Here is a 25,215-nt window from a genome sequence, read left to right on the forward strand (position 1 = left end):
AAAGTGTATTTGATATAAGTACTTACAAAAATGGACTTGGTTTCATTTATATGAGTTTGTTGGGCTCGTTTGTTAATTGAGTGATTTATCCATCTTTACTTTTCAGTATTACTTATTCCTTACATCCCATATAGCTTCAAGAGAATACACTCTATTTCTGGTTAATTTTATTTATTCATACCTGGCCTTGTAATACTAAGAGTAGTATAAAACGATTCAAGTCAGTGTAATATTTTTAATTTGTTTTCTTATCACAAGTAATTGCTTAGCTGATTGAATCTAATCTAGTGTTTAGAAGGCAAGTTCTTGATTAAATTCAGGTTTAGTATAATTCACTGACATTTTAAATATTATGTTTGTTATATTGACAGGTGTGTCCGATGTGAGCCAACATTCATTAATACCAGCAGGTCCTGTGCGTGCTCAGAATCTAACATTTTAGTAAGGCTAATCAAATTGATAAAGTACACATTTTAAAATTAAATTGCTTATACTTTCTTATTTATTTATTCATTTGTTCATTCATTTTTTAGACAGGGGGCTTATGTTTCAGCACAGGGAATTTTCCTCCACCTATGATTTCACCTGCACGTTACGGAGAGCTTGTGAGTACATTTAAATTTTTTGTTTCATTGTTAAGAATATTTCTGCATTTCTTTAGTAATTAATTTGGGATTAAAATAAGGAACATGTATGTGTAAATCACTTTAAAAAAATCTTTTATTGATTTCAGAGAAAAAGGGAGAGAATGAGAGAGATAGAAACATCAGTGATGAGAGAGAATCATTGATTGGCTGCCCCTTGCAAGCCTCCCACTGGGGATTGAGCCTGCAACCTGGACTGGAATTGAACCTGGGACCCTTCAGTCTGCAGGCCGACTCTGTATCCACTGAGCTAAACCCGCTAGGCTGTAAATCACTTTAAAACAGAAATTATTCAGTCTAGGAAACAGACTAACAACTCAGCATTATACTTTATAAGTTCAGTTCCTGTCTTCTCTACTTTGGCTCATTCTTTTTTCAGTGAATCTCAGAATGTTTAGACTGAAAGGTCCATTCAAGGTCGTGTAAAGAATGCAGTATAATTTAGTTAGGAGCACCAGAGACTAAATTTCAACTCTGGACTTACCAGTCTTCTGCTTTGTATCTTTGGATTTAGTTAACATTTCTAAACTTCAGTTTCATCGTCTGGAAATTGAGCATAATAATAACACCAATCTCACAGTGCCTGTACATGGTAGTCACTGGAGACAGGAGGATTTCTCTTACCCAGCCAGGTTCTTTATTTATAGATGACAGCACAGAGTTAGAGCTTTTGTAACAGATCCTAGTGATGCCAGCATCTGGGATGTAAAATGGGAAGTATGAATAAATTGGAACTGAAGAGGTCACAAATCCAAGAGAATTGGAGTTAGAGGACTGACTGGAAGTTAGTTATAAACATGGAGTATAGCGGGCAGCGCCAGGCCAGCCAAGGCAGGTACCAGTGGGGACCCCAATCGTGCCCCCCGCTTTTCCCTGCCACTCCACAGATCGACCCTGGTTCCTATCCATGCATGAATTTTGTGCATCAGGCCTCTAGTATTAAAATAAAGGAGTTTAGGAGAAACCAAGATGGCAGCATAAGGTATACATACACCTGTACGTGCTGTCAATCACAACCCCACCAAAACTATAACTAAAAGACAAAACAGCTATCATCCAGAACCACAGGAAGTCTGGCTGAGTAGAAATTCTACAACTAGAAGGAAAGAAAAAAGCACATTGAGACTGGGTAGCAGGTGCGGAAGCACAGAAGAGCGGAGGTTCGGAGGCTAGCGAAACGGGCTGGCAACTGAGTGTGCTGTTTTTTTCAGTCGAAGGGAGATACAAGCTGCCGATTGCTCTGAACTCCAGTTTCCGGCGAGACCCTGGGGACCTAGATCCTATGGGGAGAAACTGGATTGTTTGGCATTGGGTCGGAAAGTGAGGGTGGCTTTTTCGCAGAGGTGCTTGCAGGAATTATTGTTACTGCGTGGGGGCTCAGAGATGCAGAGTCAGCTGACTGGCAGCCATCGCTGTTTGCTCTGCCCTGGTGATTTCCTGAGACCCTGCCCCTCCCAATTTACAACCCCACCCAAGCTGTGCACAGTGGCTTTTGCATATGAATGGCCTGACCTTTCACAGCCTAACCTAACAAACTGCAGCTGGATCAGAGAGCTCCAAAACTTCCAAACCCCAAATAAAGAGGAGAAATCTGTAGATCTCACTGTAGCTCCTGATGGGTGGCCTCAGGCAGTGGCTGACGTTGCACCTCCTTGGAGGTCCAGGAGCCAGTGTACCTAGTGGTCAGCTCCTCATATCCATAAGTGACACACTCAAGAGGCAGACTCAGTGAGCACCAAAGCTCCACTGAACCTAGTCCTGCCCCATAAGGGTGTCTCAGGCACAGCATTTCTTCCATTGTAGACACAGTGGGTCCTCACAGCCAATTGGCCTGGAGGTCAATTCCTTCTAGTGATACCAACCACAATCAAGGCTTAACTAAAATAAAGGAGTTTAATTCCAAATGGATACTTCAGAGTTCTTTTTAATCTCTTATTTTCAAGTGAAACCTTATTTTTTTTTAATATTTTTTTTATTGATATTTAAAGAGAGAAAAATACTGCCTTCAGAAACACCGATCGTCTGCCTCTGGCACGCCCCCTGCTGGGGATGGAGTTGGCAACCTAGGCACATTCCCTGATCGGTGCATAGGACAATGCTCCAACCGTCTGAGCCACACCGACCAGGGCGAGAATTAATTCTTATATTCCCATTAGAATCTATGTTTTTAATCACATTGAGAAAGTCATGTTAGTCTTTTTGCATTCAACAATATGCATTATTAACATCTTCCTAATGTAGTATTAAGGAATTTTTATTTGAACTTAAAACTAAAATTCAACTTTTTGTTTATAGGGCATGTCCATCCCTTCAGAATGGTTTGCAAGGTATTTGCATTCATCAGCAGCTGCTTGTAGGGTAAGTTTGAATTTAAAAAAAATAATTGTATATAATTTTGAAGAATTGTACTTTTTTCTTCCTCAGATCACAGAAGTTTTCTAAGTAGATATATCTCTTTGACTATTAGAAGAATAAATCTTTTCTAGTGGATTGAATGAGAATATATAAAGAAAATGTTATTAATTTTATATTTTGTTATAAAAGATGTCTCTAAGCTTATTCAGCTGAAACTGATTCATACAGTCATTTAGTAAATGTTTATTGATGACCTATTCTGTTCCCAGCCCTGTTCTTAAATCAGTTTATGTATTTCAGAAAAAGACATTTAAAATGTCAAGTGATGCTAAGTGCTCTGAAGATAAATCAGGATAAAGCACATTGAGAATGGAAGAGTGTGCTATTTTATATAGGGTGGTCAGGACAGGCATCTTTGAAAAGGTGATATTTGAGTGGAGATCTGAAGAAAGTGAGTGTGAACCACGTAAAGGGAAGAATGTTCTAAGCAAAGATCGTGCAGGTACTGAGGTCCCAGAGCAGGAGTTATCTGGCTTGTTCATGCTTAAGAAACAGGAGAGAGTCTGGAGTGGCAGGAGCAGAGAGAGCAGGGGAAGTGGAGCAGTGAGTTCGGGGGTGAAAGGAGTGGCTGGGGCAAGGATGCGTTTACTGTAAGGGAGATAAGGTTTTCCTACAAAGGAAGGCATGACTGAACGTCAGGTTTTAAAAGGACCACTATAGCAGAGAGAGCAGATTTTGTTGGGGCAAGGACAGAAGCTGGGAGGCCAGTTAGGGAGAGTTATTAGGTAATCCGAGTAAGGGACAAGGATGGTACTATGGAAATGAAAGAGACTTTTGGATATACTTCTGCTTATATTTTGGACATTGAGCCAGCATGATTTACTAATTAATTGGATATGGGAAGGGAGAAAAGAAGAGCACTCTAGTGTTTTGCCTTGAATAACTGTAAAAATGGAGTTTCCTTTTTCTGATGGGGAAAACTGAAACAGAAGTTTGAGGGGCTCAACACATTGTCTTATTTTATTATTTATAAAACAAATTACTTAACTCAATGGATAGATTCACACACACACACACACACACACGCACGCACGCACGCACGCACGCACACACGCACACACTCACACACTCTAAAAAGGAATGGTGCACAAAATTGTGCGCAGATATGGTCCCTAGGCCTGGCTGGCAATCAGGGCCCATTGGGGCCTTCTGGCTGTTGGCCAGGGCCTCCCTTACCTGGCTGCCGGCTGCTGGCTGGGGCCTCCCTTCATTCTGTGCCACCCCGTGGTGGTCAGTGCACATTATAGCGAGCTATTGAACTCCCAGTTGAACTCCCAATGGGACATTTTGCATATTAGCCATATATATATATAATCTAAAATGCAAACAAATTATTCTTTCAAATATAATTATCCTACTTAACAGTTCTTTTAAATGTCATGCTATAAGTTTTTAGTTCTTTCAATTGCTTGTCTTTAATTTTAGCCTAACTTTACAATTAAAATGTCCATCCCTTCAGAATAGTTTGCAAGGTATTTGCATAAAAGGTACATTATTCTTCTGCCATATAGAAAATTCTTTTGTACTGAAACAGAGGAATGGTATCAAAAATAAAGGAATACCCAAAAGAATAATTTGTAGAATAGGTAAAATTAAAGCCAGGCATAATCTATTATATCAACTTTTCTTAGGATATTAAAATCCATGTTACATTTGTCATTGTTCTCTTGTAGGTATATGCCAATCTAACAGCTTGCCAAGCTCTTGGAAATATGTGTGTGATGAACATGAATTCTTATAACTATGCCACTTTTGATGCATGTGGACTATTTCAGTTTGTCTCTGAAAGTACTCCTGGACTCCGCACTGTTCATTCTGTTTCATTTTGGTGAGGATAGTCTGATAGATGAACTGTCATTTTGACCAAATTCAGTGCAGTTACTTTCACAATATTAATATAAATATTGCTTCCCCATTATTAAAACAATTGTAATTGTTTATAGGAAACAGAATCTTCCATGGCTGTTCTATGGATATCAGCTTGGGTTAGCACCTCAAGTCCTCAGTACTACACCTTTTCCTTCAAATTTCAGTTTTAAAGGGCAAAACCAGGTACAAGCATAACTACATTTTTATATACAATTTGAAAAGGTAATAAGAATGCTACTAGTCATAAGTATCGCTCCTTTGGGTTGTTTTTAAATCTTAATTACTAACCTAAATCTAAGTATCAACTATTCATAGTAACTAAACAAAATAGAGTTTAGCTGTCTCATTTGAGTACATATATGTATATATCTGGATTATGTGATTACGGCAGCAAGTACCACTTGTCAGGTTGGGAAAGGTAGTTCTCATCACCAAATGCAAAACAATCTCTGTTCCTTTATATCTCTGCATGTTTAAGAAGTGCTTCCAAACACAGGGCTCACTGCCATTTCCCCGGCACTTCATGGTCCCCGTTCTCCAGCTTTTTCACTTTGAGGAATGAAGTAACAGATTATTCCTCCCCTCTCTCTACCCCCCATTTAAACAGGTTTGAAAGGAGGTTATCTGTCACTAGCACTGCCCCTCAATTCTGAAACAATCGTTTTCATACCAAAAAAAGAACACAGAATCTGGTCCATTTATTTTAGGTGTGTTCAGTCATAGAGACACTTAGATGTATTTTGCTTCAAAATTAAGATAACTGAATTTAATATTTGATCTCTGGGAAAATAAAAGATCAGTCATCAATAACAATTTCTTTATAGAATACTAGTGGCCCAGTGCATGGATTTGTGCACATTGAAAGGAAATTAATTAGAAGAAATAACATAACAACAAAAAAGTAACATAAAAACCACATTGATAAAAACAATCACTGATAAATTGATTAAACTTATTCTAATACCTCCCTAGATACCACATTAAGAGTAAAAACACTCTGAGTACTTGACTAATTTCCCTTGTGATAAAGTATTTACAGCTTTAACTTAACGCCACATGCTCTTCAAACTCAAAAGAAAGCAACATATAACTTACCATGTCCAAAATGGGATCAGGTAGGAATGTTCCTACTCTGTCTAGATTGGCACCAGCAAGAGCTTTGCATGTATCGCACATGCGCAAGTCAGTATTTATTTTTAAGTTACCAGTGCGTGTCATATGTACTGGCCAGCCAATCGGACAGACTTATGGCTGGTCACTTAGCCTTTTATATAGATAGATAGATAGATAGATAGATAGATAGATAGATAGATAGAAGATTATATTGCTTTTAGAGTATGTGAAATTCTTTTCTTATTTCTTTAATCAGAATACACAAATGAAGTTTGTTGCTGCTTCCTATGATGTAAGAGGAAATTTTCTCAAGTGGCAAACTTTAAAAGGTGGTATTTTACAGGTCAGCGTGATTCTGGCTAAAGAATTACTTCTGTGCCTTATTTTTGCCTGAGGAAAAGATTCGTTTATTGCTTGAATAGTGGAGAAGTTGCATGCTACAGTTGATTTGTGTGTGTGTGTGTGTGTGTGTGTGTGTGTGAATTTATTAAAACCATCTTTTTAGGACTTTTATTTAACTTTTTTCCTCCTTAATTTTTACACCTTTAATTCGTTAGATAAATATTATATAAAGTATATATCCATGTTGGGACTTGAGAATTCTTGACTACAACCCAAGAAAACATTAGTGAGAGAGATTTATCAGTTGTATTCTTTTGTTGTAGCTTTGTCCAGACACAGAAACAAGATTAAATGCAGCTTATTCTTTTGGAACAACCTATCAACAAGACGTAAGTTTAAGTTTAAACTGCATTAAGCAGAATTTTATTTTTAGGCATATAGGTCTTCGAAACAAAGTGTACTTCAGAGAGTTTTGGAATAAAATAGAAGTGTTACTTTATTTTTAGTGACTAATAAAAATGTTACTCCTCCCTCTCACCCTCCCATAAAATGCTTTTTCAAATCTTTTCTTCCTCCCTCCTTCTCTGACCTTTTTCTTTTTTTCTTTTTTTTCATATATTTTATTGATTTTTTACAGAGAGGAAGGGAGAGAGATAGAGAACTAGAAATGTGGATGAGAGAGAAACATCGACCAGTTGCCTCTTGCACACCCCCTACCGGGGATGTGCCCGCAACCAAAGTACATGCCCTTGACCGGAATCGAACCTGGGACCTTTCAGTCCGCAGACCGACGCTCTACCACTGAGCCAAACCGGTTTCGGCCCTTTTTCTTTTTTATAACCCATTTTGAAATTACAATATTATACAAAGGAATATTGTGATCCATTGAACACTCAGTAGTTTACAAAAAATACTTCTTGATTAAATGCATATATACACACTATAGAACAAAACTGTGATTCCAGTTTTGGTAAAGCCATGATTAGAAACCTATCATAGAAAACAATGGAAGAAAATAAACATTTTTAATGTGGTTATGTCTGCGAAATAGGATTACACATGCCTTTCTTTTCTCTTTTATATTTTGCAAATTTTTTTATCACAAATATGAATTCACTTTTATTATCAGAAATTTCAGATATTATTTCCCCCAAAAAAGAAAAATAAATGTTATATGTCTACCGTGGCCAGAAGAATCAACACTTGTTAAATGCCTGCTGCTGTTGTTGAGCATGTTATCATTGTTATCTGATCCATGAAATACCTACGTGAAATACATATTATCTGTGCTTCACAGAGAAGGAAACTGTGCCCTGTGAGGCTAGGTAACTTATTCAAGGTCTTGCATCAAGTAAATTGTGTGGCTAATGTTCTGTTAAGTCACACAGTTGTGGTTTATCCACTGAACTTGACTGCCTCTCAGAGTAGTAGAGAAAACAGCTATATAGACAAAAATTTAAAAAGAATATAGTAAGTGTTGATCAGTAGGTATGGGCAAGGCACGGCATTGGAAGTTCCTGGGGGAGTAGAGAAGGGCTTCATACCGGGGCTCGTAGGATGAATTTGAGTTTTCTATGAGAACATAGTGGGGAAGGGACAGGCAGGCGGAAGCAACGTTTGCAAAATAGAGACATAGAGTAGCCTAGCATAGTTAGGAACAGCAAGTTGATTGGTATGAATGGACTCTAAACTAGTAAGGAGCAGTGATAAATGAGCCTGTCTTTGTTAAGGGGAGCCAAATCACAGGCAGCACTGAACATCAGGAAAAAGAATTAGGACCTCATCCCTTTTCACTGCTGTACCTTTAATGTTGAGAATGAAGGCATACCCTCTATAGCTGGGTTGCAGGACCAGAGCCAGGCAGTTCTTTACTGTTAGGGTTTTTTTTGCCCTTATTTTTAAAAAAATCATATTTATAGCTTCATGTTTTAGAAGGTACCAGGAAATGCACATAAACAAGTAATTTAAATATACTTTATTTTCTAGAAATTAAAACAAAACAAAACAGTCTTTTAAAGATAATAAATATGGTTTGTAATATTCAGTTGGGATGCTTTTATTTTTCATTTTACTTTCCAGTGTGTGATTCCTGTCTCTAAGATCTTAACTGACTTTCCCAGTCCTATATTTTATGATCTATACCTTGAATATACTGATGAAAATCAACACCAATATATTTGGGCTCTGCCTGTGTTAAACCTAAATCTTCAACACAATAAAATGTTTGTGAACCAAGGTAAGACGTCCATGCAAGCCATTCTTTCTCTGAGCTCAACTCAGTAATAGGTCAACCCACCTGATAATGTACTATACCATGTATTATAAGAAAGGTCATAGATTCTCTCTTACTTTATGGTTTGTTTGTTTTTTGTTTTTGTTTTTTTAAATATATTTTATTGATTTTTTACAGAGAGGAGGAGAGAGGGATAGAGAGCTAGAAATGTTGATGAGAGAAAAACATCGACCAGCTGCCTCTTGCACATCCCCTACTGGGGATGTGCCCACAACCAAGGTACATGCCCTTGACCGGAATCGAACCTGGGACCTTTCAGTCTGCAGACCGACGCTCTACCATTGAGCCAAACCAGTTTCAGCTTACTTTATGGTTTTATATAGCATGCTAAAAAGTGAAACAATTACATTGCTGGTATATTTAAAAATTTTTACAAAACGTGTCATGCTTATTGTTAAGAAATTATATTATTGCTAAAAGTTTGTCCTGAGAAAAATTAATAGAGCATATTATAAAATTCTGCTTATTCAGGTAATTTTCAGAGACAGGTCTTCCAAAATGATGAAAAGTCCAAACAATCAGAAAACATTCAAATGTGGTAAAAAAAATCTAGTAGGAATTTCTTACAATAGATGTTTTGTTGAGTGTGTGTTTTTTGCAACAATTTTATCAAAAACAAAATGTATTAACTTTGTGTGTTAAATTTATTCAGTAAGCTTCTCCTTGAGCACCATCTTGAAAAATTTTTAAAAAACATTTTATTGATTTCACAGAGAGGGGAGGGGAAGAGAGAGAGAGAGAGAGAGAGAGAGAGAGAGAAGCATCAATGATGAGAGAGAATCATTGATCAGCTGCCTCTTGCACGCCCCCCACTGGGGATTGAGCTAACAGTCTGGGCATGAGCCCTAACCAGGAATCAAACCAGCAACCTCTTGGTTCCTGGATCAAAGCTCAACCATTGAGCCACACCAGCTGGGCAGATCTGGAACCATTTGAAGGTACTTTTTTAATGCTATTTTTCTCTCTCTTTATAATAAAAGACAGTAACTCTGGCAAGTGGATTCTAACTCGGCGCATTTTCTTAGTGGATGCACTGAGTGGACGAGAAAATGACTTAGGAAGTCAGCCAAGATTAATTCGAATTGCTACACAAATATCTCTGAGGTAAACAAATGTCTAATACACTAAATTAGGCTTGAAGTATACCAGTAATTATCAAATAAAAACAATAAGGACAACCAAATTGAAAAAAACAACATAAGGGTATTTTAGATATCTGTGCAGTAGGTTGGTCTAGGCCCATGGTCGGCAAACTGCGGCTCATGTGCCACATGAGGCTCTCTGGCCACTTAAGTGTGTCTCTTCCATAAAATACCACAGCCTGGGCGAGTCTATTTTGAAGAAGTGGCATTAGAAGTTTAAGTTTAAAAAATTTGGCTCTTCAAAGAAATTTCAATCGTTGTACTGATGATATTTGGCTCTGCTGACGAATGAGTTTGCTGTAGGCCAACAGAGGCAAAGAGCAAGAGGAGAGAGAGAAACAGCAATGCGAGAGAGACATCAGTCAGTTGCCTCCCAAAATGGCCTGACCAGGGATAGAACCGGAAGCCTAGCTATGTGCCCTGACCAAGAATCCAATGTGCGACCTTCTCGTATACAGGACAATGCTCCAAACAGCTTAGCCACACTGCCCGGGGTTCAGAGGGTTTGTTTTAATATTAACATTTTAACCACTTAAGATAGCTTGTTTTATTACCATTGGTTTATGTTCTATTTTCCCTAGTCTTTATTAACTGGTTGGTTCTGAGATAACCCAATTGTCCATGTTGAGTTCAAAAGAAACGATAAACTAAATGTATGTTTCGGGGCCTAGACGTACTTATAAAGAGAAGCATATTTTCTTTTAAACAGCATCCACCTTGTACCCAACACAAAGAAAGGAAACATCTACCCTCCTTTAATCACCATTGGCTACAGTGACATTGATGTCAAAGACCCCAACAGCCAGTTTGTGAAGGTGAATTCTTTACAAATCAGTGTCTCTATGTGGGATACAGTTTACATTACAAATTAGTCCTTTTCAAGTTTTACATAGACGCTGCTCTTTATATAGCCAAGTGTTAATTAGTTTTCTCTAATGATGGTCAAAGGTGAGTCTTATGGATCCTGAGTATTAAAAAGGCAAGACGAAGTTTTTTGTAGACGTTGTCACCACCAGTTGGGCTGCCCTATCCGGGATATTGAGGTATGCTGAGATGCAGAGCCTGCTGCTTATTCTCTTTGGCCACTTGCTTCTGTTAAGGTTTTGCCTTCTCCTTGCCCTGGCCTACGAAAACCAGCCAATGGATGCATAAATAAGTGGAATAACAAGTCAATGTTTCTCTCAAAATCAAAAAATTATTACTATATTTTGTCTTCTTTTCCAATTAAACCAGGAACTCAAACTTTACGGTGGGTAGTCTTGCCCACTTGAAGACACACTTGAACGGGCAGAAAAAGATTTAAATGATCAACTCTATCCCTAGTGCTAAAATGAACTAGAGAATGCAGTTTGGACCTGCAGCCAAGTTGGCTTTCCACTACTTCCCCACTCAATTAATTAACTTTCCCCACAGAACTAAAGATCTCCGCTGCCTGGCAGGGTCAGGAGATGGGAGAGAGACCGTGTGCACCCTGACGACAGGCTACACCAAAGAGCAGGAGCCTGGAAAAGGCTGGGCCGTACATGCTCAGTGCCTCCTCTCCACCTCACCAGTAGATACAGCATTCTGCTGTGAAGAGGGGTAAATGAGAGGATATATTCAAACCAGAAGTAATTCTTCTGTGCCTTTTCCTCAGAGAGATTAAGTGGTTATCCCCTTCCCTCTCTAAAAACATGAAAAATGGGAGGGTTAAGCACCTCTTTCCTCCAAGACTCACTGCTAGCTTTTAATTTCCACTGTTTTACTTTTCTGAATTTTAATGTTCTAGTGTCTTCAGCCAGTGCTTTTGGCCTCCCGGTTGTGCTGGTACTTGTACTCAGTACTATTGGATTTAGGCTTTCATTAAGCAAAAAGAAGGCACATAACATAGCTTTTCTCTGAAAGATTTAAATCCTCATGTGTATTACCTAATCCAGTGTTAAATTCATTTCATTGTCCTGGCTTACACACACTGTAATTACAGAAGAAGAAAATCCAGAAGCATGCTTAGTAACAAAAGATGGCTTGGTTTACAATTTCCTGGAGTAATTATTCTTGAGTAACCAAGAGTATGAGTATATTTATTTTAACATAAAACATTTCTGGATCTTTTCTTGTCCAAAATATTCCAAACTAAGTCTAGACAAACTGGGAAATAAGAGAGTTGAGAGAATCATAAAATTGTACTGACAAAGTCCACCTCAAATTCATTCTAATTGTAGAATATACAGTTCTTTCATCATTTCTTAATTTCCATGCCAGCTGTTACAAAAATTCTACATTAGTTTTAAGCATTCAGCTACTTCTCTGCTCTCACCAACAGCAAATAACCTTCCCTCATATTTTATGAGGACTGAGACTATTCAGTATGAATTTCCTCAGATTTCCTCTTTAATACTTTAGAATCTCTGTGTTTCGTTATCCTTCTTGTCTCTTATTCCTGTTTCTAAGGGGAAAAAAGATCCCTCCTCCTTTCTTCAGCTAATGGACTTTTATTTGTTTACAGCTTTCTTCAGTGTTCTGTTTCACCCTAGCTCCTTATTCAGTCAGCTTATGTTAGTCCCTTTCTTTTGCTTATAACACCTTTCAGGTTGCCCCATCTTAAAAGCAAATAAAAATACACAATAAAATGCTTTCTTAATTTTGTTAGCTTTTCAGCTTCTTATTGTATATCTTTCCTTGATTTTCCAGCCATTTACTCTTTCATCATTTGCAAAACACTATAATAGAAACAACATAAGAACAGGCATGTAGATCAGAGAACCCAGAAATCAACCCAAACCATTATGCTCAGTTAATACTTGGCAATAGAGTCAAGAGGACACAATAAAGACAGTCTCTTCAATAAATTGGACAGCTACATGCAAAAAAATGAAACTAGACCACCAACTTACACCATACACAAGAATAAACTCAAAGTGGATTAAAGACTTAAATGTAAGTCAAGCAGACATAAACATACTAGGAGAAAATATAGGCAAAAAAATATCAGACATCTCACATATCAGAATTTGCATTCGATACATTGCCTATGGCAAGAGAAACAGGAAAAAATAAATGGGCCATTTTGATTCTTTGAAAAAACTCTACCCATGAATGTCTGCAATGAATTTCACATACAATGGCTTTATTTCTTTAACTTGACACACATTTGACACTGATCTCTTGACTTTCCTGAAACTCTGTCCATGGTGAGACTTATGTATCTTGCCTCTCCTGCCTCTCACAATACCGTTTCTCTTATCTTTTACTGCTTTCTTCTTTCTCTTCCTGTCTCTCTTTTTATTCAGATTCTTTCTGTCTCTTAACACAATGGTATCCCTAGGATTCTTGTTCACCCCTTTGTTTAATCTGCCTTCTTAGGTTATGATTGTTTAACCAGTAGCTAAATTCTTGATACATAAATTCTGTCACATTCCTCAGTTACAGAAAACTATCAGAAAATAAATGATTAGTTTTGATGGACTGCTGTTAATGAACTAACCTAGCTTCTAATGAAACCCTCTTCCCTGAATGTATGTTCAAAAGGAATATTTAAGCAGCATGAATAGTTCCAAAGCATATCCATTTATGTATAAGTTAGGGTCAACACTAGTAGTATTGATAGTTCAAAATATGGCATTTATAGTTAAATCCAGCTACAAATGTATTTTTATAATAAAGGTAGATTTGTGTTATATAATTTCAGTATGGCTAATTTGCTTTATTTTAAATATCAGGTTTCCTTCTCAGTCGAATATGAAATGAATCAAGAAGAACCACGTATCCAGACAGATGTGAGTTTATTTTAATTTTAATTTTAAATATATTTTATTGATTTTTTTACAGAGAGGAAGAGAGAAGGATAGAGTTAGATACATTGATGAGAGAGAATCATCTATCAGCTGCCTCTTGCACACCCCCTACTGGGGATGTGCCCACAACCAATGTACATGCCCTTGACCGGAATCGAACCTGGGACCTTTCAGTCCGCAGGCTGATGCTCTATCCACTGAGCCAAACTGGTTTCAGCGATGTGAGTTTATTTTAACCTGTTGAAATATTTATAGTATATTTTTTAAATAAAAAAAATTTAGATGGACGGGAATGTTGTCAAAATAGATTTGAATTATGTCCTTCACCCAGCTTCCCCTTAATATTAACATCTTACATAATTCCAGTACAGAGATCATAACCAGGAAATCAATATTGATATAATCCTACTAACTTGAATTTCACATTTTTTACTATCCTTTTTTTGTTTAGGATGCAGTCCAGGGTTGCATATTGCTTTTAGCTGGCTTCTCCTTTGATCTGTGACAGTTCTTTAGTTGTTCTTTGTCTTTCATACCTGACCCTACTACTTTTGAATTATTATGGCTCTTAATTGGGCTAATGTGATATCTTCCCATGATTAAATGTAGTTTTAGAACAGATACTGAAGCATCCATCTTATATGAAAACTGCTGTTTGAAATTTTAAGCCTGCTAATTGGCTTCTGTAAATTCTTGCTTGCTAAGACTATTCCCACTTCAGGTAGGCCATTAAACTTTCCCCAGGCAAGGTTATCAGTGCTGGCACCAGGCTGGGCCTCTGATTGAGATCTCAAGGCCCAGCACATACGGGCTCTTTAAGAACTTGCAAAAGGGGCCAGAAACACTCCATATTTGGGAGATAAAGAGGGTAAAATCATATAAATAGGGAGAATTCCTACATGTTAGGTCCCAGAATTTGAGAGACATTTTCCTCTGGACCTGCGCATAATAAATGTAACTCCATCTCTCTGGTATTGCTTTGATCTTCTTCGGTTTTCTGTAACAATACTACAGAAATGATACTATGCCCTTCTCAGTGAATCATGTCAAAATATTTGATGTCCATATATCTTATTATTGATATTAACTTTGATCATATGACTAAGATGATTATCTGTAGAGTTCTCTACTGTATTTTACCATTTGTAACTAATAAATATCTTGGGGAGAAATGCTTTGAGATTAGGCAGATATCACACTTATTATTCTGACCTCTAATTTTAGTGTCTATTGACAATTCTTGCCTGTAGAAAGTATTACTGTGATATGTGTGTGATGGTGATTTTCTGTTTCCATCATTTCTTCTATATTTGTCAATTGAAATTATATAAAGACGAGCTGTTCTTTTGCCCACATTTATTTATTTACTTATTTATTTAAATCAGTAAGGACTAGTGGATACCTATTTATTCTTATGATCATAGTTCAATCACTATTTTCTTGCCAAATTGTTCCAGATGTGGCCATTGGGGGTGGGGGGGTCTTCAGTTTGGCTCCTATGTTCTTTGAGCATACCATCCACTACCATGTTTTTAGTATTTTTAGACTTTATAGTGTTCTTTTTAAACACTGATGGGGGAAATTATATAAATTCCTAAATTTTCTTTTCTTTCCTTAGATTGCTTTGGGAGTGTTGGGTGGGCTAGCTGTTTTAACAGCTCTTTTGAAGACAGCGGGATGGAAGAGGCGCATTGGGAGTCCTATGATTGATTTACAGGTACGGTCTCGGGAGATCTGAAGTATATTTTTAGCTTTGACTATTGTATGTTCTAATAAGACACAGCTGGTGGGTGAGTAAAAAGTTTGCCTGGAGTTTCTCTGGAGTAGCAGCGTCCCTCCTTCCCCTCCCACATTGCTGCACCCCATCTGCATGCCCCTCAGTGCGGCTCTTCTTCCTCACGCCCTCACCAGCACTAGGTATTTTCCCAGCCTTCCCATTTTGTGCCAACCTGGGGGTGTAAGGAGTATGTCATTGTTGACTCAGTTTTTATTTCTCTGATTGCTCTTCATATGCTTCATGCATCATTTGGGTTTTCCCTTTTGTCTATATCTGTTGCCCCATTTTTCTATTAGACTTCCAATTGTTCTTATTTAAAGGGGTTTGTTTGTTTGTATTTTCTAAATATGAATCCCCCTTTTTTTTTAATGTTGAAATTTCTTCTCCAAGTGTGACCCCTCTGTTATTTATCTATGTGTTCCTGTGTTTAATTTTGATATTGTCACATCTGAATAGTTTTTCATGTTATAATATATTTTGCTTTTAAGATCTTGCTTAAGAAGGCCTTTCCCATCTCAAGTTCAAAAATATTTTCTCCCGTGTTTTATTCTTTTAACTTTGCAGTTTTACTTCTCTTTTAAAATAGATTTTGTTTTAATTTTTATCTATCACTTATTGAATATTTACTATGTGCCAGGCACTTTTTTAATTTTTACATGTATAATTCATTTAATCCTCACAATAGCTGTATGAAGTTGGGTATGACTATTCCCATTTTCCACAGAGGAAATTTTGGCAGGCATTAAATACATTTTACACTCATTTAATTTTTATAGCGACTCAGGAATAGGTATTTCCATCTAGCTGATGAGGAATATGAAAAAGCAGCACAGTAGCTTGTTTGTGCTAGGGTATCTTTCCGACTCCAAACTGAGCAGGCCACGGCACTCAGAGGGGTGGGCTGTGACTTCCATTTGGGATGGTCAGGAAGGGCTTCGCAGAGAAGCTGGAGTATTTTTATCTGCATCCACACCAGTCACCGGGCCACTGCTGGGGCCCGGCCCTCTATTGGGTGCTGTGATACGTGATCGTGAGCAAAGACAGACACGGCCTCTGCCCTCAGAGCTCACAGGAGTTTACCAGAGAGAATAAGGGAAGCATATTTGATGAGACAGTACCCATTTCATTCCACAAAATGTTTGGGATGAAAAGTGTGGGGTGGCAAATCACTAAAAGACCGGCATTGGCAGATGAAGCTGAAAAAGTTAGTTTTGGTCTAGGTTGTGCAGGACCTTACGGGTTAGGAATTTGTATTTCAGCGGAGGGTCACTGGTGAAGAGGGACAGTCAATCCAGTTTATACTCGAGGAAGCTGACCCTGGTGGTAGCGTGGCGGACAGGCGCAGGAGAAGGCCTCTAAACTGGGAGAACATTGGGAAGTGGCTCTGTCGCAGAAGGAGAGAGAGGAGGAGGGCTGAATGAGACAGGCAATGGGGAATGGACCCAGAGGTAAGGGCCCAAAGGGTGCCTGGGAGTGGCCGCAGTTGGTCTTCCTAGCTGATCCATGCATACATGAAACAAGGCTGCAAGCTCGAGCAGCGGGTACAGAATATGCTATTAAAAGTGGTGGCATAACGGCATTGAGTGTATAACAGCTGTCATTCTTTTTAAATTGCAGACAGTTATGAAATTCTTGGTGTACTACGCTGGTGATCTGACCAGTGTATTTGTTATCATCACTGTGGCCACAGGTCTCTATTGGCTCATTTTCTTCAAAGTGAGTGAGTTTCTGAATTTGAGCTGAATGCCAATTTAGGAGTAACTGTAAGTGCTCATTTGGAAGGAGCTACTTGGATTTGGGGGTGTTTCTGATGTGGGCGTTGAGACAAGTGCTGAGCTCAGCATTCCTTGAGTACACTGTGTTTATTGGGAGCAATACGGCCTTCCTCTATGCTTTCTTCGGGTTAGTAAAAGCCTGTTACATTTACTGGTGTAATTTTTGTCACAGGCACAGAAGTCTGTCTCTGTTTTTCTACCAACGCCGACTCAGGAGGAACGTTTTGTTAGTTTTGTGGGATGCGCTTTTGCTCTGAAGGTAAGGTTGAAAGCACAGGTTCAAAAACATTATATGTACAAAGATAATAATTTAATTAAAAAATTTTTAAAAATGTAAAAGGCCTGCTAATGCACTTGTAGAGCCATAAATGTTTGAATTCAATGATTAAAGCACAGTAGAGCCATAAATGTTTGAATTCAATGATTCAACTTAATTCATTTCAGAAGGCCATTCAAGGAATGATTTGATTGAAAACTGAATCATTTGTTCCCATTAGAAACAATGTAAATTAAATTAATCCGTTCCAGTTTCCCAAATAATTCCATGAGTTAACCTTTTCCAGTTGCCTGGGATCTTTGTTTTGTGAGCACATTCATACCCTTAGAAACATTAGCATTCCTAATGGCCTCTTTCTGTTTTATAATTGCGCTAATCATGAATTTCACCGTGCCATAGTCAATAGCCAGATCAGACATGCAAACAGTTCTGTCGTACTTGGCAATTATTTCTTTTTTAAGCTCTGTCATTATTCTCACAGCTTTCCTTTTCACTTTACTGCTTTCACTAACCTTCTTAGGACCCATGATGACTTACTGTATGTGTTTAATATTAATGAGCAGCAACAAAAGCAAAAAACACAAAAACCCACTGAAATATTTACAGCATAATTTCCTGAGATGTTAACAAGGATTAGTGGTAAACGGATTCATACTCGCGCATTCTCACCTCTGTCACCTGGGAGACGTGTGACTGATCATACAGGTGTCAACATGAAAGGGTAGTTGGGTAGAGAACAGAAGTTTTGTTCAACAACTGAGAAATTTTTTTGAAAACAACTTGGTCAATAACCGATTGTTCAAGATGGGAGATATCCAAGAACCAAGGTTTTACTGGACTTTCAAAATCTTTGTAATTTAGTTGGATTTTGAAAGAAAGCATGAATTACTGTTTTACATAGGAAGTCTACTCTTTTAAAAAAAAAATGTATTTTTATTGATTTCAGAGAGGAAGGGAGAGAAAGAGATACAAACATCAATGATGAGAGAGAATCATTGATCTACTAGGAGCCTCCTGCACAGCAGGGGGATTGAGCCCACAACCCAGGCATGTGCCCTAAATCAGAATTGAACCCGGGACCCTTTAGTCTGCAGGCTGATGTTCTATCCACTGAGTCAAACTGGCTAGGGCTGTACTACTTTGATGAATAATAGCTCATTTTGAAAATCTGGTTTAAATAACTTTTTCTAGGGAGCCATAAATATGTTTGAATTCAATGATTTATAGCTAATTTGATAAAATAATATTTCATTTTATGACTTTCTTCTTTAAAATCTGATGATACCCTCACAACGGGGACAAAATGCCTTCAGGCATGAATTTTGTTTCTGTAAATAGAAAGTAAAAGGTACTGGAATCTTAGAATTTGTTTTCTCTGTCTTCACAGTCCTTTTCTCCTCTTCCCATAGCATCCCTCTCCTCACTTCCTTGTCAGTGTAACTGAAGCTCTTTACATGCCTCTGTGGTAGACCTCATCTCGCTGTATGATGATTAGTAACTGCTTTTCCCACTTATTGTGACCTCCTTGAGGAGAGGAATCACCCCATTCTTAGATTTAAAAATATATATATTTTATTGATTTTTTACAGAGTTAGTAAAGGAGAGGGACGGATAGTCAGAAACATTGATGAGAGAGAATCATCAATCAGCTGCCTCCTGCACACCCACCACCGGGGATGTGCCTGCAACCAAGGTACATGCCCTTGATCGGAATCGAACCTGGGACCCTTGAGTCTGCAGGCCGACTCCATCCACTGAGCCAAACTGGTTTCGGCCCCATAGATTTTTATCCTTTGATTAATAATGCATCAACTAGGAAGAATGCCTCATTTTAAAGATCTTATTTTCTATAAATGAAAAATATGTGTTTCAGCCACATTTTAAATCAGAAATCTCAATACCAGAAATAGAAAAGAAAAAAAAAGGACTATTAAAGAACCTTAAAACTTTAATTAGAACAAGAAAATTACAGTGGGAAAATATCTTTACTTATAAAGAAATCAGATTATCTAGAAAACCAAGTCTCTTTCTGGAAACCTTGGAAAAGAGAGTCAGTTATGCAAGGGCCCTGTAGAGGAGAGGCAGTATATCTCTCCCTTTTTCATATTCTTATTGCAAACAAAGATGGAGGAAGGGACAGCGAAATAATATGTGCATAAAATTTCTGTGAATTAGGTGATTCCATGTTATTTTATGAAATTCTAGTGATTTCTGATGGTATTATAACTTTGTCACTTGTGAAAATTGTATGTTCTTATGACTGCAGCATATTTGCTTTTAAAGAATTAGTATTGGTGCTCTGGCTGGTGTTGCTAAGTTGTTGAAAGTGTCAAACCGTATACAGAAGGGGCGTAGGTTTGGTTCCCGGACAAGAGCATGTGCCTGGATTGCAGGTTGGATCCCCAGCTTGATTGCATGTTTGGGAAGCAAACCATTGATGTGTCTCTCTTTCTCATCTCTCTCCCTTTCCTTCTCTCTCTCCATCTCCCTCTTAAAAAAAAAAAAAAAATCAATGGAAAAATCCTTGTGAGGACTAACAAAAACCAAACACGCAGAAAAGAATTAATATGGTTTTATAAGTAGGCTTAGTGTGGATGCTTTTAGTGTTCTGTTTGTCATTCTCAGGCGCTGCAGTTTCTGCATAAGCTCGTATCCCAGGTTACCATTGATATATTCTTTATCGACTGGGAGCGACCAAAAGGAAAGGTTCTGAAAGCCGTTGAAGGTAACAAGTAACCATTCGTGCCAAAATCCTTTGCTCTCCTTGCAGAACAAAGACGAAGTGACCCTTTTCCCCATTTTATCCCCCTGACCAGGTGAGGGCGGTGTGCGGAGTGCCACCGTGCCCGTAAGCATATGGAGGACGTATTTTGTAGCAAATGAATGGAATGAAATTCAGACTGTGAGGAAAATTAATCCACTGTTTCAAGGACTCACTGTCCTCTTCTTTTTGGAGGTATGAACGGTTTGACGTAATTGTATGCGACTTACGGGTACCACATAGATGCCAGTTTAATTTAATTCCAGCTAAGTTTTCATGTGCTCTGAAGTTTTCTAAAGGCTGGAACATTGTTCAAACGATTACAAAGAGGAGTGGCTCTGCCCTGGCCGGTTTGGCTCGGTGTTTAGGGTGTCGCCCTCGGACAGGGGGGCTGTGGTTCAGGGCACATGCCTCGGGTGCAGGTTCAAGCCTCAGCCCCAGTCGGGCCGCCAGTGGGTGGCAACCAATTGATGTGTCTTCCTCACCTTGGTGTTTCTCTGTCCCCTTTCCCCTGCCTCCGCTCCCTAAAAATCAGTGGAAGAAGTATCCTCACTCTTTGGGTGAGAATTAAATTTAAAAACAACAACACAGGAGTGGCTTTTTAAAAATCATGGTAAAATATCCATAATGTGAAAATTATCATCTTAACCATTTTAAGGATACAGTTCAATAATAATTTCTAGAAGTCTTTTCATATTGCAAAACTGAAATGCTGTGCCCATTCAAACAACTGGCCATTCCCTCTCTCCAGCCCCTGAAAACAACCACCCTGTTCTGTCTCTCTGAATTCGGTTGCTCGTAAACCATTGGCTGATAGCAGAATGCCCTGGAAAAGCTTTTACTAACTAAATACCTGTGCCTCGCCTCGTCCCCTAGAGACTGTGTTTGATTCAGTAGCTCTGAGGTTTGCCCGGGAGAGGTATTTTGAAAAAGTCCCTTCATGATTCATATTCTTAGTCCTGTATTAGAACCACTATTATAAGGTTGAAATTTTCCAACAATTTTTTTATTGAACACCTCCTATGAACTGTGTTCTATGTTAAGAGCAGAACAAGACACAGTGAATGGGTAAATGCCCTTTATGGCTAGTTCATGGATCTGGTTGGAATTATTAAAGGAAGTATTCAATACTGGATATGGGACTGAAATATGGAAACTATTTATATAGGTAACAGATTTTCTCAGGAATCATTAATCTTATGTCTGTCCTTTGCCTTCCTTCCCTTTGCCTTCTTCCCCTCTTCTCTTCTTTCTTTCCTTTTTTAAAGCTAGGAGAATATGTGTCCCTAGGACATATGAATACTATTTCAGTTATTGATAATAGTGTTTTTTAAAGCTTTAAAGGGAAAAAAATTTATATCCAAGTAAGTTTAGAAACACTGGATTCAATAGTCATGTAGATTTCTTTAACGTAAAAGGAATTTTGCATAGTATCTGGCACATGTTAAAATCTCATGAAATGCTGTTTTTTCATTGGCAGTTTACTGAAGAAAGTTTTATTCCTCTGACAAATTTTTGAGCTTTTTCAGTGTAAATGATAATAGGGTTATATTTGGCCTTCATTTATATTGAAGAAAATACCAGATGAACTATTTTATGTTAAGTGTTTTGTAATTAAAAATACTGGATAACTACTTTTATCTAGATTTTCTACTGTTTATATGAACTTGAATATTTTCATTTTTTTAAGGTAATTAGGGAGGAATAATTTTTAAACTAGAGAAGTTTCCTTCTTCCTTGTCTTTTTAAATTATTATTTTTCCTTTTCACTACAGGTTGTGGGATTTAAGAACTTAGCATTAATGGATTCATCCTCCAGTCTTTCCAGAGACCCATCCAGCTACATAGCTCCTTATAGTCGCATTTTGAGATATGCAGTGTCTTCTGCTCTCTGGCTAGTGATTGGAATGATACAGGTAACAAGAGATTATATTTTTAAGCAGCATTGCCTCTCTATATTTATAACTGTTTACATACTGATTATCCTCAGATATTGACCACATTCTGATAACTGACAATAAGAACAATAATAGCTAATAACTAATTCTTATGTAATGTGTAATCCAGGCACTGTGTGAATTGTGTTGTGCATGTTAACTTTTTAAAATTTTATGGTAGCCCTCAGAGATAGGTCTGTTAGTAACCTCCTGTTACAGATGACATCCCTGAGGCATGAAAGGTTAAACAGTTGCCTAAAGCTATATCAGGCTGGCAGACAGAAGAAGTTAGGGGCAATCAAGCAGGCAGGTAGGCAGGCGAGTGTTTGGGAGCCAGCAGTCTTGGATTGTGAGAGGGATCCCAGATTGGAGAAGGTGCAGGTTGGGCTGAGGGACACACACACACCCCAGTGCACGAAATTCATGCACTGGGCCTCGAGTATTCTATGATACTTAAATATCCCTAGTTTTTGCATTGATACATTACATTTATGCTACAATGTGCCTACTTTGTTTATACAATTAGAGCGTGGCAGAGCTGCAGTTGGAACCCAGGCATTCTGATTGCAGAGATACATTCTTACCAATAGTCTGAAGCTTTCTAGTCAGATGATGAACTCTTTGTTTAGTTTATAACTACAGGATGGCTAACTTACCTCTAATATTCTTTTTTTCCTCTGAAATATAACGTATTAACCATTACTTAGTATCATTAAAACTCACTCAGATTGCCAATACTCCTTGTGAATTTTTCTTTAAAATATTTATTGAAACTAAAAATAAATCTCCTCAGCCTCAGGTCCCATCTGACAGAAGAGTCAGAAATGATGAGGATTTTATCCCATAAGAACCATTAGGGCCATCGGGTTCTTGGTTGGAACTTCGTTTGTCTTAAGATACTACATTGTGACTATAAAAGAAAATTAAATCCTAAAAGTTAATAAGCTTGAACTTGGCTTAATGTTTCAGATCGTGTTCTTTGCTGTCTTTTATGAGAGATTTATAGAGGATAAAATTCGACAGTTTGTGGATTTATGCTCTATGAGCAATGTAAGTACTTTCTGACTTTATCTTGCAACTGTTATTTTTCCCTTTTTAAAGGTCATGAATACATTAAGAGAGGCTTTAAAAGTGATTTGGTATAATTGGATTCTTAGACTAATTTCCACTGGTTGTTAATTCCAGAGATAGTTATAATGAGCTACAAGTTAATATTTTCTGTCTTCATTTTTTCATTTTTATTTGCAGTTTCTTAATTATGAATTCCTTATGCCACCGAATAGTTCATCTAGCTGAGAAAAATTTTCATATATCAACCTATTTCTTACTTTCTTAGAAAATATCTTCAATCTCTTTTCCATCTACTTTTATTTTAAAAATAACCTCACTATCCTTTATTACCTTCTTATCTTCTTCAAATATTTTCCAAAAATTCAACCCTCTTTATTTTGAAAGGAAGCAATTTTAAGAAAAGTTAATTTTCACTGCTTTGCAGATAAATTGCTAATTGCTCCTTATTCTTTTCATCATTTTATAGATATCAGTGTTTCTGTTATCCCACAAATGTTTTGGATATTACATTCATGGCAGATCAGTACATGGGCATGCAGATACTAACATGGAAGAAATGAATATGAATTTGAAAAGAGAAGCGGTAGGAATGTACTTTACATCCTTTTAAGTTGAAGGATAGGTTCTCTTTTCTTAATCTAGGATTTGTAATAATATATATTTTCAATCCTCATTAATTATTTTGAAAGTTGCTAGGATACCAACTCATTACCCTGAACATTGATAAAGGGAAAGAATTAAATTTCATGCTGCAGTTCCTATATGAAATGTATTTCAGAATACCCAAATAATTCATGAGAGAAAGTTCTTCTTTATATAAGACAGTAAAAGGAATTCTAAGGTAAAAATTATTATTTTGTAATGACTAATATAGGCTATAATCATCAATGGATGCTAAAACTATTAAATGAAAGTAGAGAGAGAATTTGGTAATCTGGAATCAGGTTCTCATAATCTGAATTCACTGGCTCAATCTTACAAGTAAAAATTAGGAAAACTGACATTATGTACTTCCTGTCATGGCACAGTGCAAAGTACATGTCACCCATGAAATATTCTTGCCTAAGAATATAATCAAGCCTCTAGATCTACCCACTAGTTTATAGGAAATAGAGGGGATAGAGAGGAAAATTAAATAATATCACAGGAAGCTCTTAGTAAAATTTAGAATATAAGATGTTTCACAGGAAAAAAACTCAAATAAATAGATTCATTAATTAAAAAAAAATAAGATGTTTCACAGGACAAAGACCCAATGACTCCAAATGAAAGACATGACAATAAAAAGGGGTGGCGGCGATGGGAGAAAACTGCTGGATAATAAGATAAATTTAAGAAACAAAGCAATCAAATACAATGTGTTGACTATGGATCTTGATTCAAACAAATCAATTATAAAAAATTTGGGGAAAAATCTAAAAGATTTAATGGATTATATGTTATATTAAGATTAAAAAGTCTAAGAATGGCATGGCAGTTTTTTTTTTTTTTTTTAAACAAACCTTATTAGATGCACTTGAAACTAATACAAAATAATATTGAATATAAACTGTAATTGAAAAACATACATATGTAATTTTAAAAAGACCTTATTAGGGATATATACAGAAGTATTTACAAATGAAATGACATAGTATCTGAGGTTTGTTTGTTTTTTTAAAAGAAAATTTGGAAGGATAGATTAAACAAACCTGGTAATTATATACCTAAGAGGAAAATACAAGAAGATTTATTGAAAAAGGGACTATACCTGGATTTTTTTTTTAAGTAGGAGAGAATAAAGGAGATGATAGAGACCTGCAAGGGAATATGGAAAAATAGAGATCAATAAAACCTTGAGAGAATGGGAACCTTGGATAATGTTGGAATCTCTTTGTCTCAAGTATGGTTTCAGTAAAATTTCAATTGGTATCTGAATTTTGTAATATGTAATACCAACTGAAAGAAAAAGTTATCTTAAAAAAAAAACCCACATACACACAGGAGAAATTTTCATAACCTTTATCTTGATTTAAGTCCATTAACT

General features: G+C 37.2%; 1 protein-coding gene across 3 annotated transcripts in view; it reads left to right on the forward strand.

Annotated features, from left to right (window-relative positions):
* TMEM67 (transmembrane protein 67) overlaps positions 1-25,215 on the forward strand; it is a 37,060-nt gene that overhangs the window by 7,091 nt on the left and 4,754 nt on the right. Inside the window, exons 5-23 of one of the 3 annotated variants that reach the window (XM_036436505.2) lie at positions 372-441; positions 534-605; positions 2,940-3,002; positions 4,733-4,887; positions 5,003-5,111; positions 6,298-6,384; positions 6,707-6,772; positions 8,463-8,619; positions 9,657-9,780; positions 10,528-10,633; positions 13,517-13,573; positions 15,210-15,308; positions 16,986-17,084; positions 17,316-17,402; positions 20,046-20,145; positions 20,237-20,376; positions 21,957-22,097; positions 23,088-23,168; positions 23,656-23,772. In XM_036436505.2, coding sequence (XP_036292398.1) covers positions 372-441; positions 534-605; positions 2,940-3,002; positions 4,733-4,887; positions 5,003-5,111; positions 6,298-6,384; positions 6,707-6,772; positions 8,463-8,619; positions 9,657-9,780; positions 10,528-10,633; positions 13,517-13,573; positions 15,210-15,308; positions 16,986-17,084; positions 17,316-17,402; positions 20,046-20,145; positions 20,237-20,376; positions 21,957-22,097; positions 23,088-23,168; positions 23,656-23,772 — 1,930 coding nt within the window. The remainder of the gene's footprint in view (positions 1-371; positions 442-533; positions 606-2,939; positions 3,003-4,732; positions 4,888-5,002; positions 5,112-6,297; positions 6,385-6,706; positions 6,773-8,462; positions 8,620-9,656; positions 9,781-10,527; positions 10,634-13,516; positions 13,574-15,209; positions 15,309-16,985; positions 17,085-17,315; positions 17,403-20,045; positions 20,146-20,236; positions 20,377-21,956; positions 22,098-23,087; positions 23,169-23,655; positions 23,773-25,215) is intronic. The other 2 variants (XM_045581311.1, XM_036436506.2) reach the window with 2 other exon arrangements.

The sequence above is a fragment of the Pipistrellus kuhlii genome, unplaced genomic scaffold (assembly GCF_014108245.1).
Source record: "Pipistrellus kuhlii isolate mPipKuh1 unplaced genomic scaffold, mPipKuh1.p scaffold_m20_p_14, whole genome shotgun sequence".
Classification (NCBI taxonomy): domain Eukaryota; kingdom Metazoa; phylum Chordata; class Mammalia; order Chiroptera; family Vespertilionidae; genus Pipistrellus; species Pipistrellus kuhlii.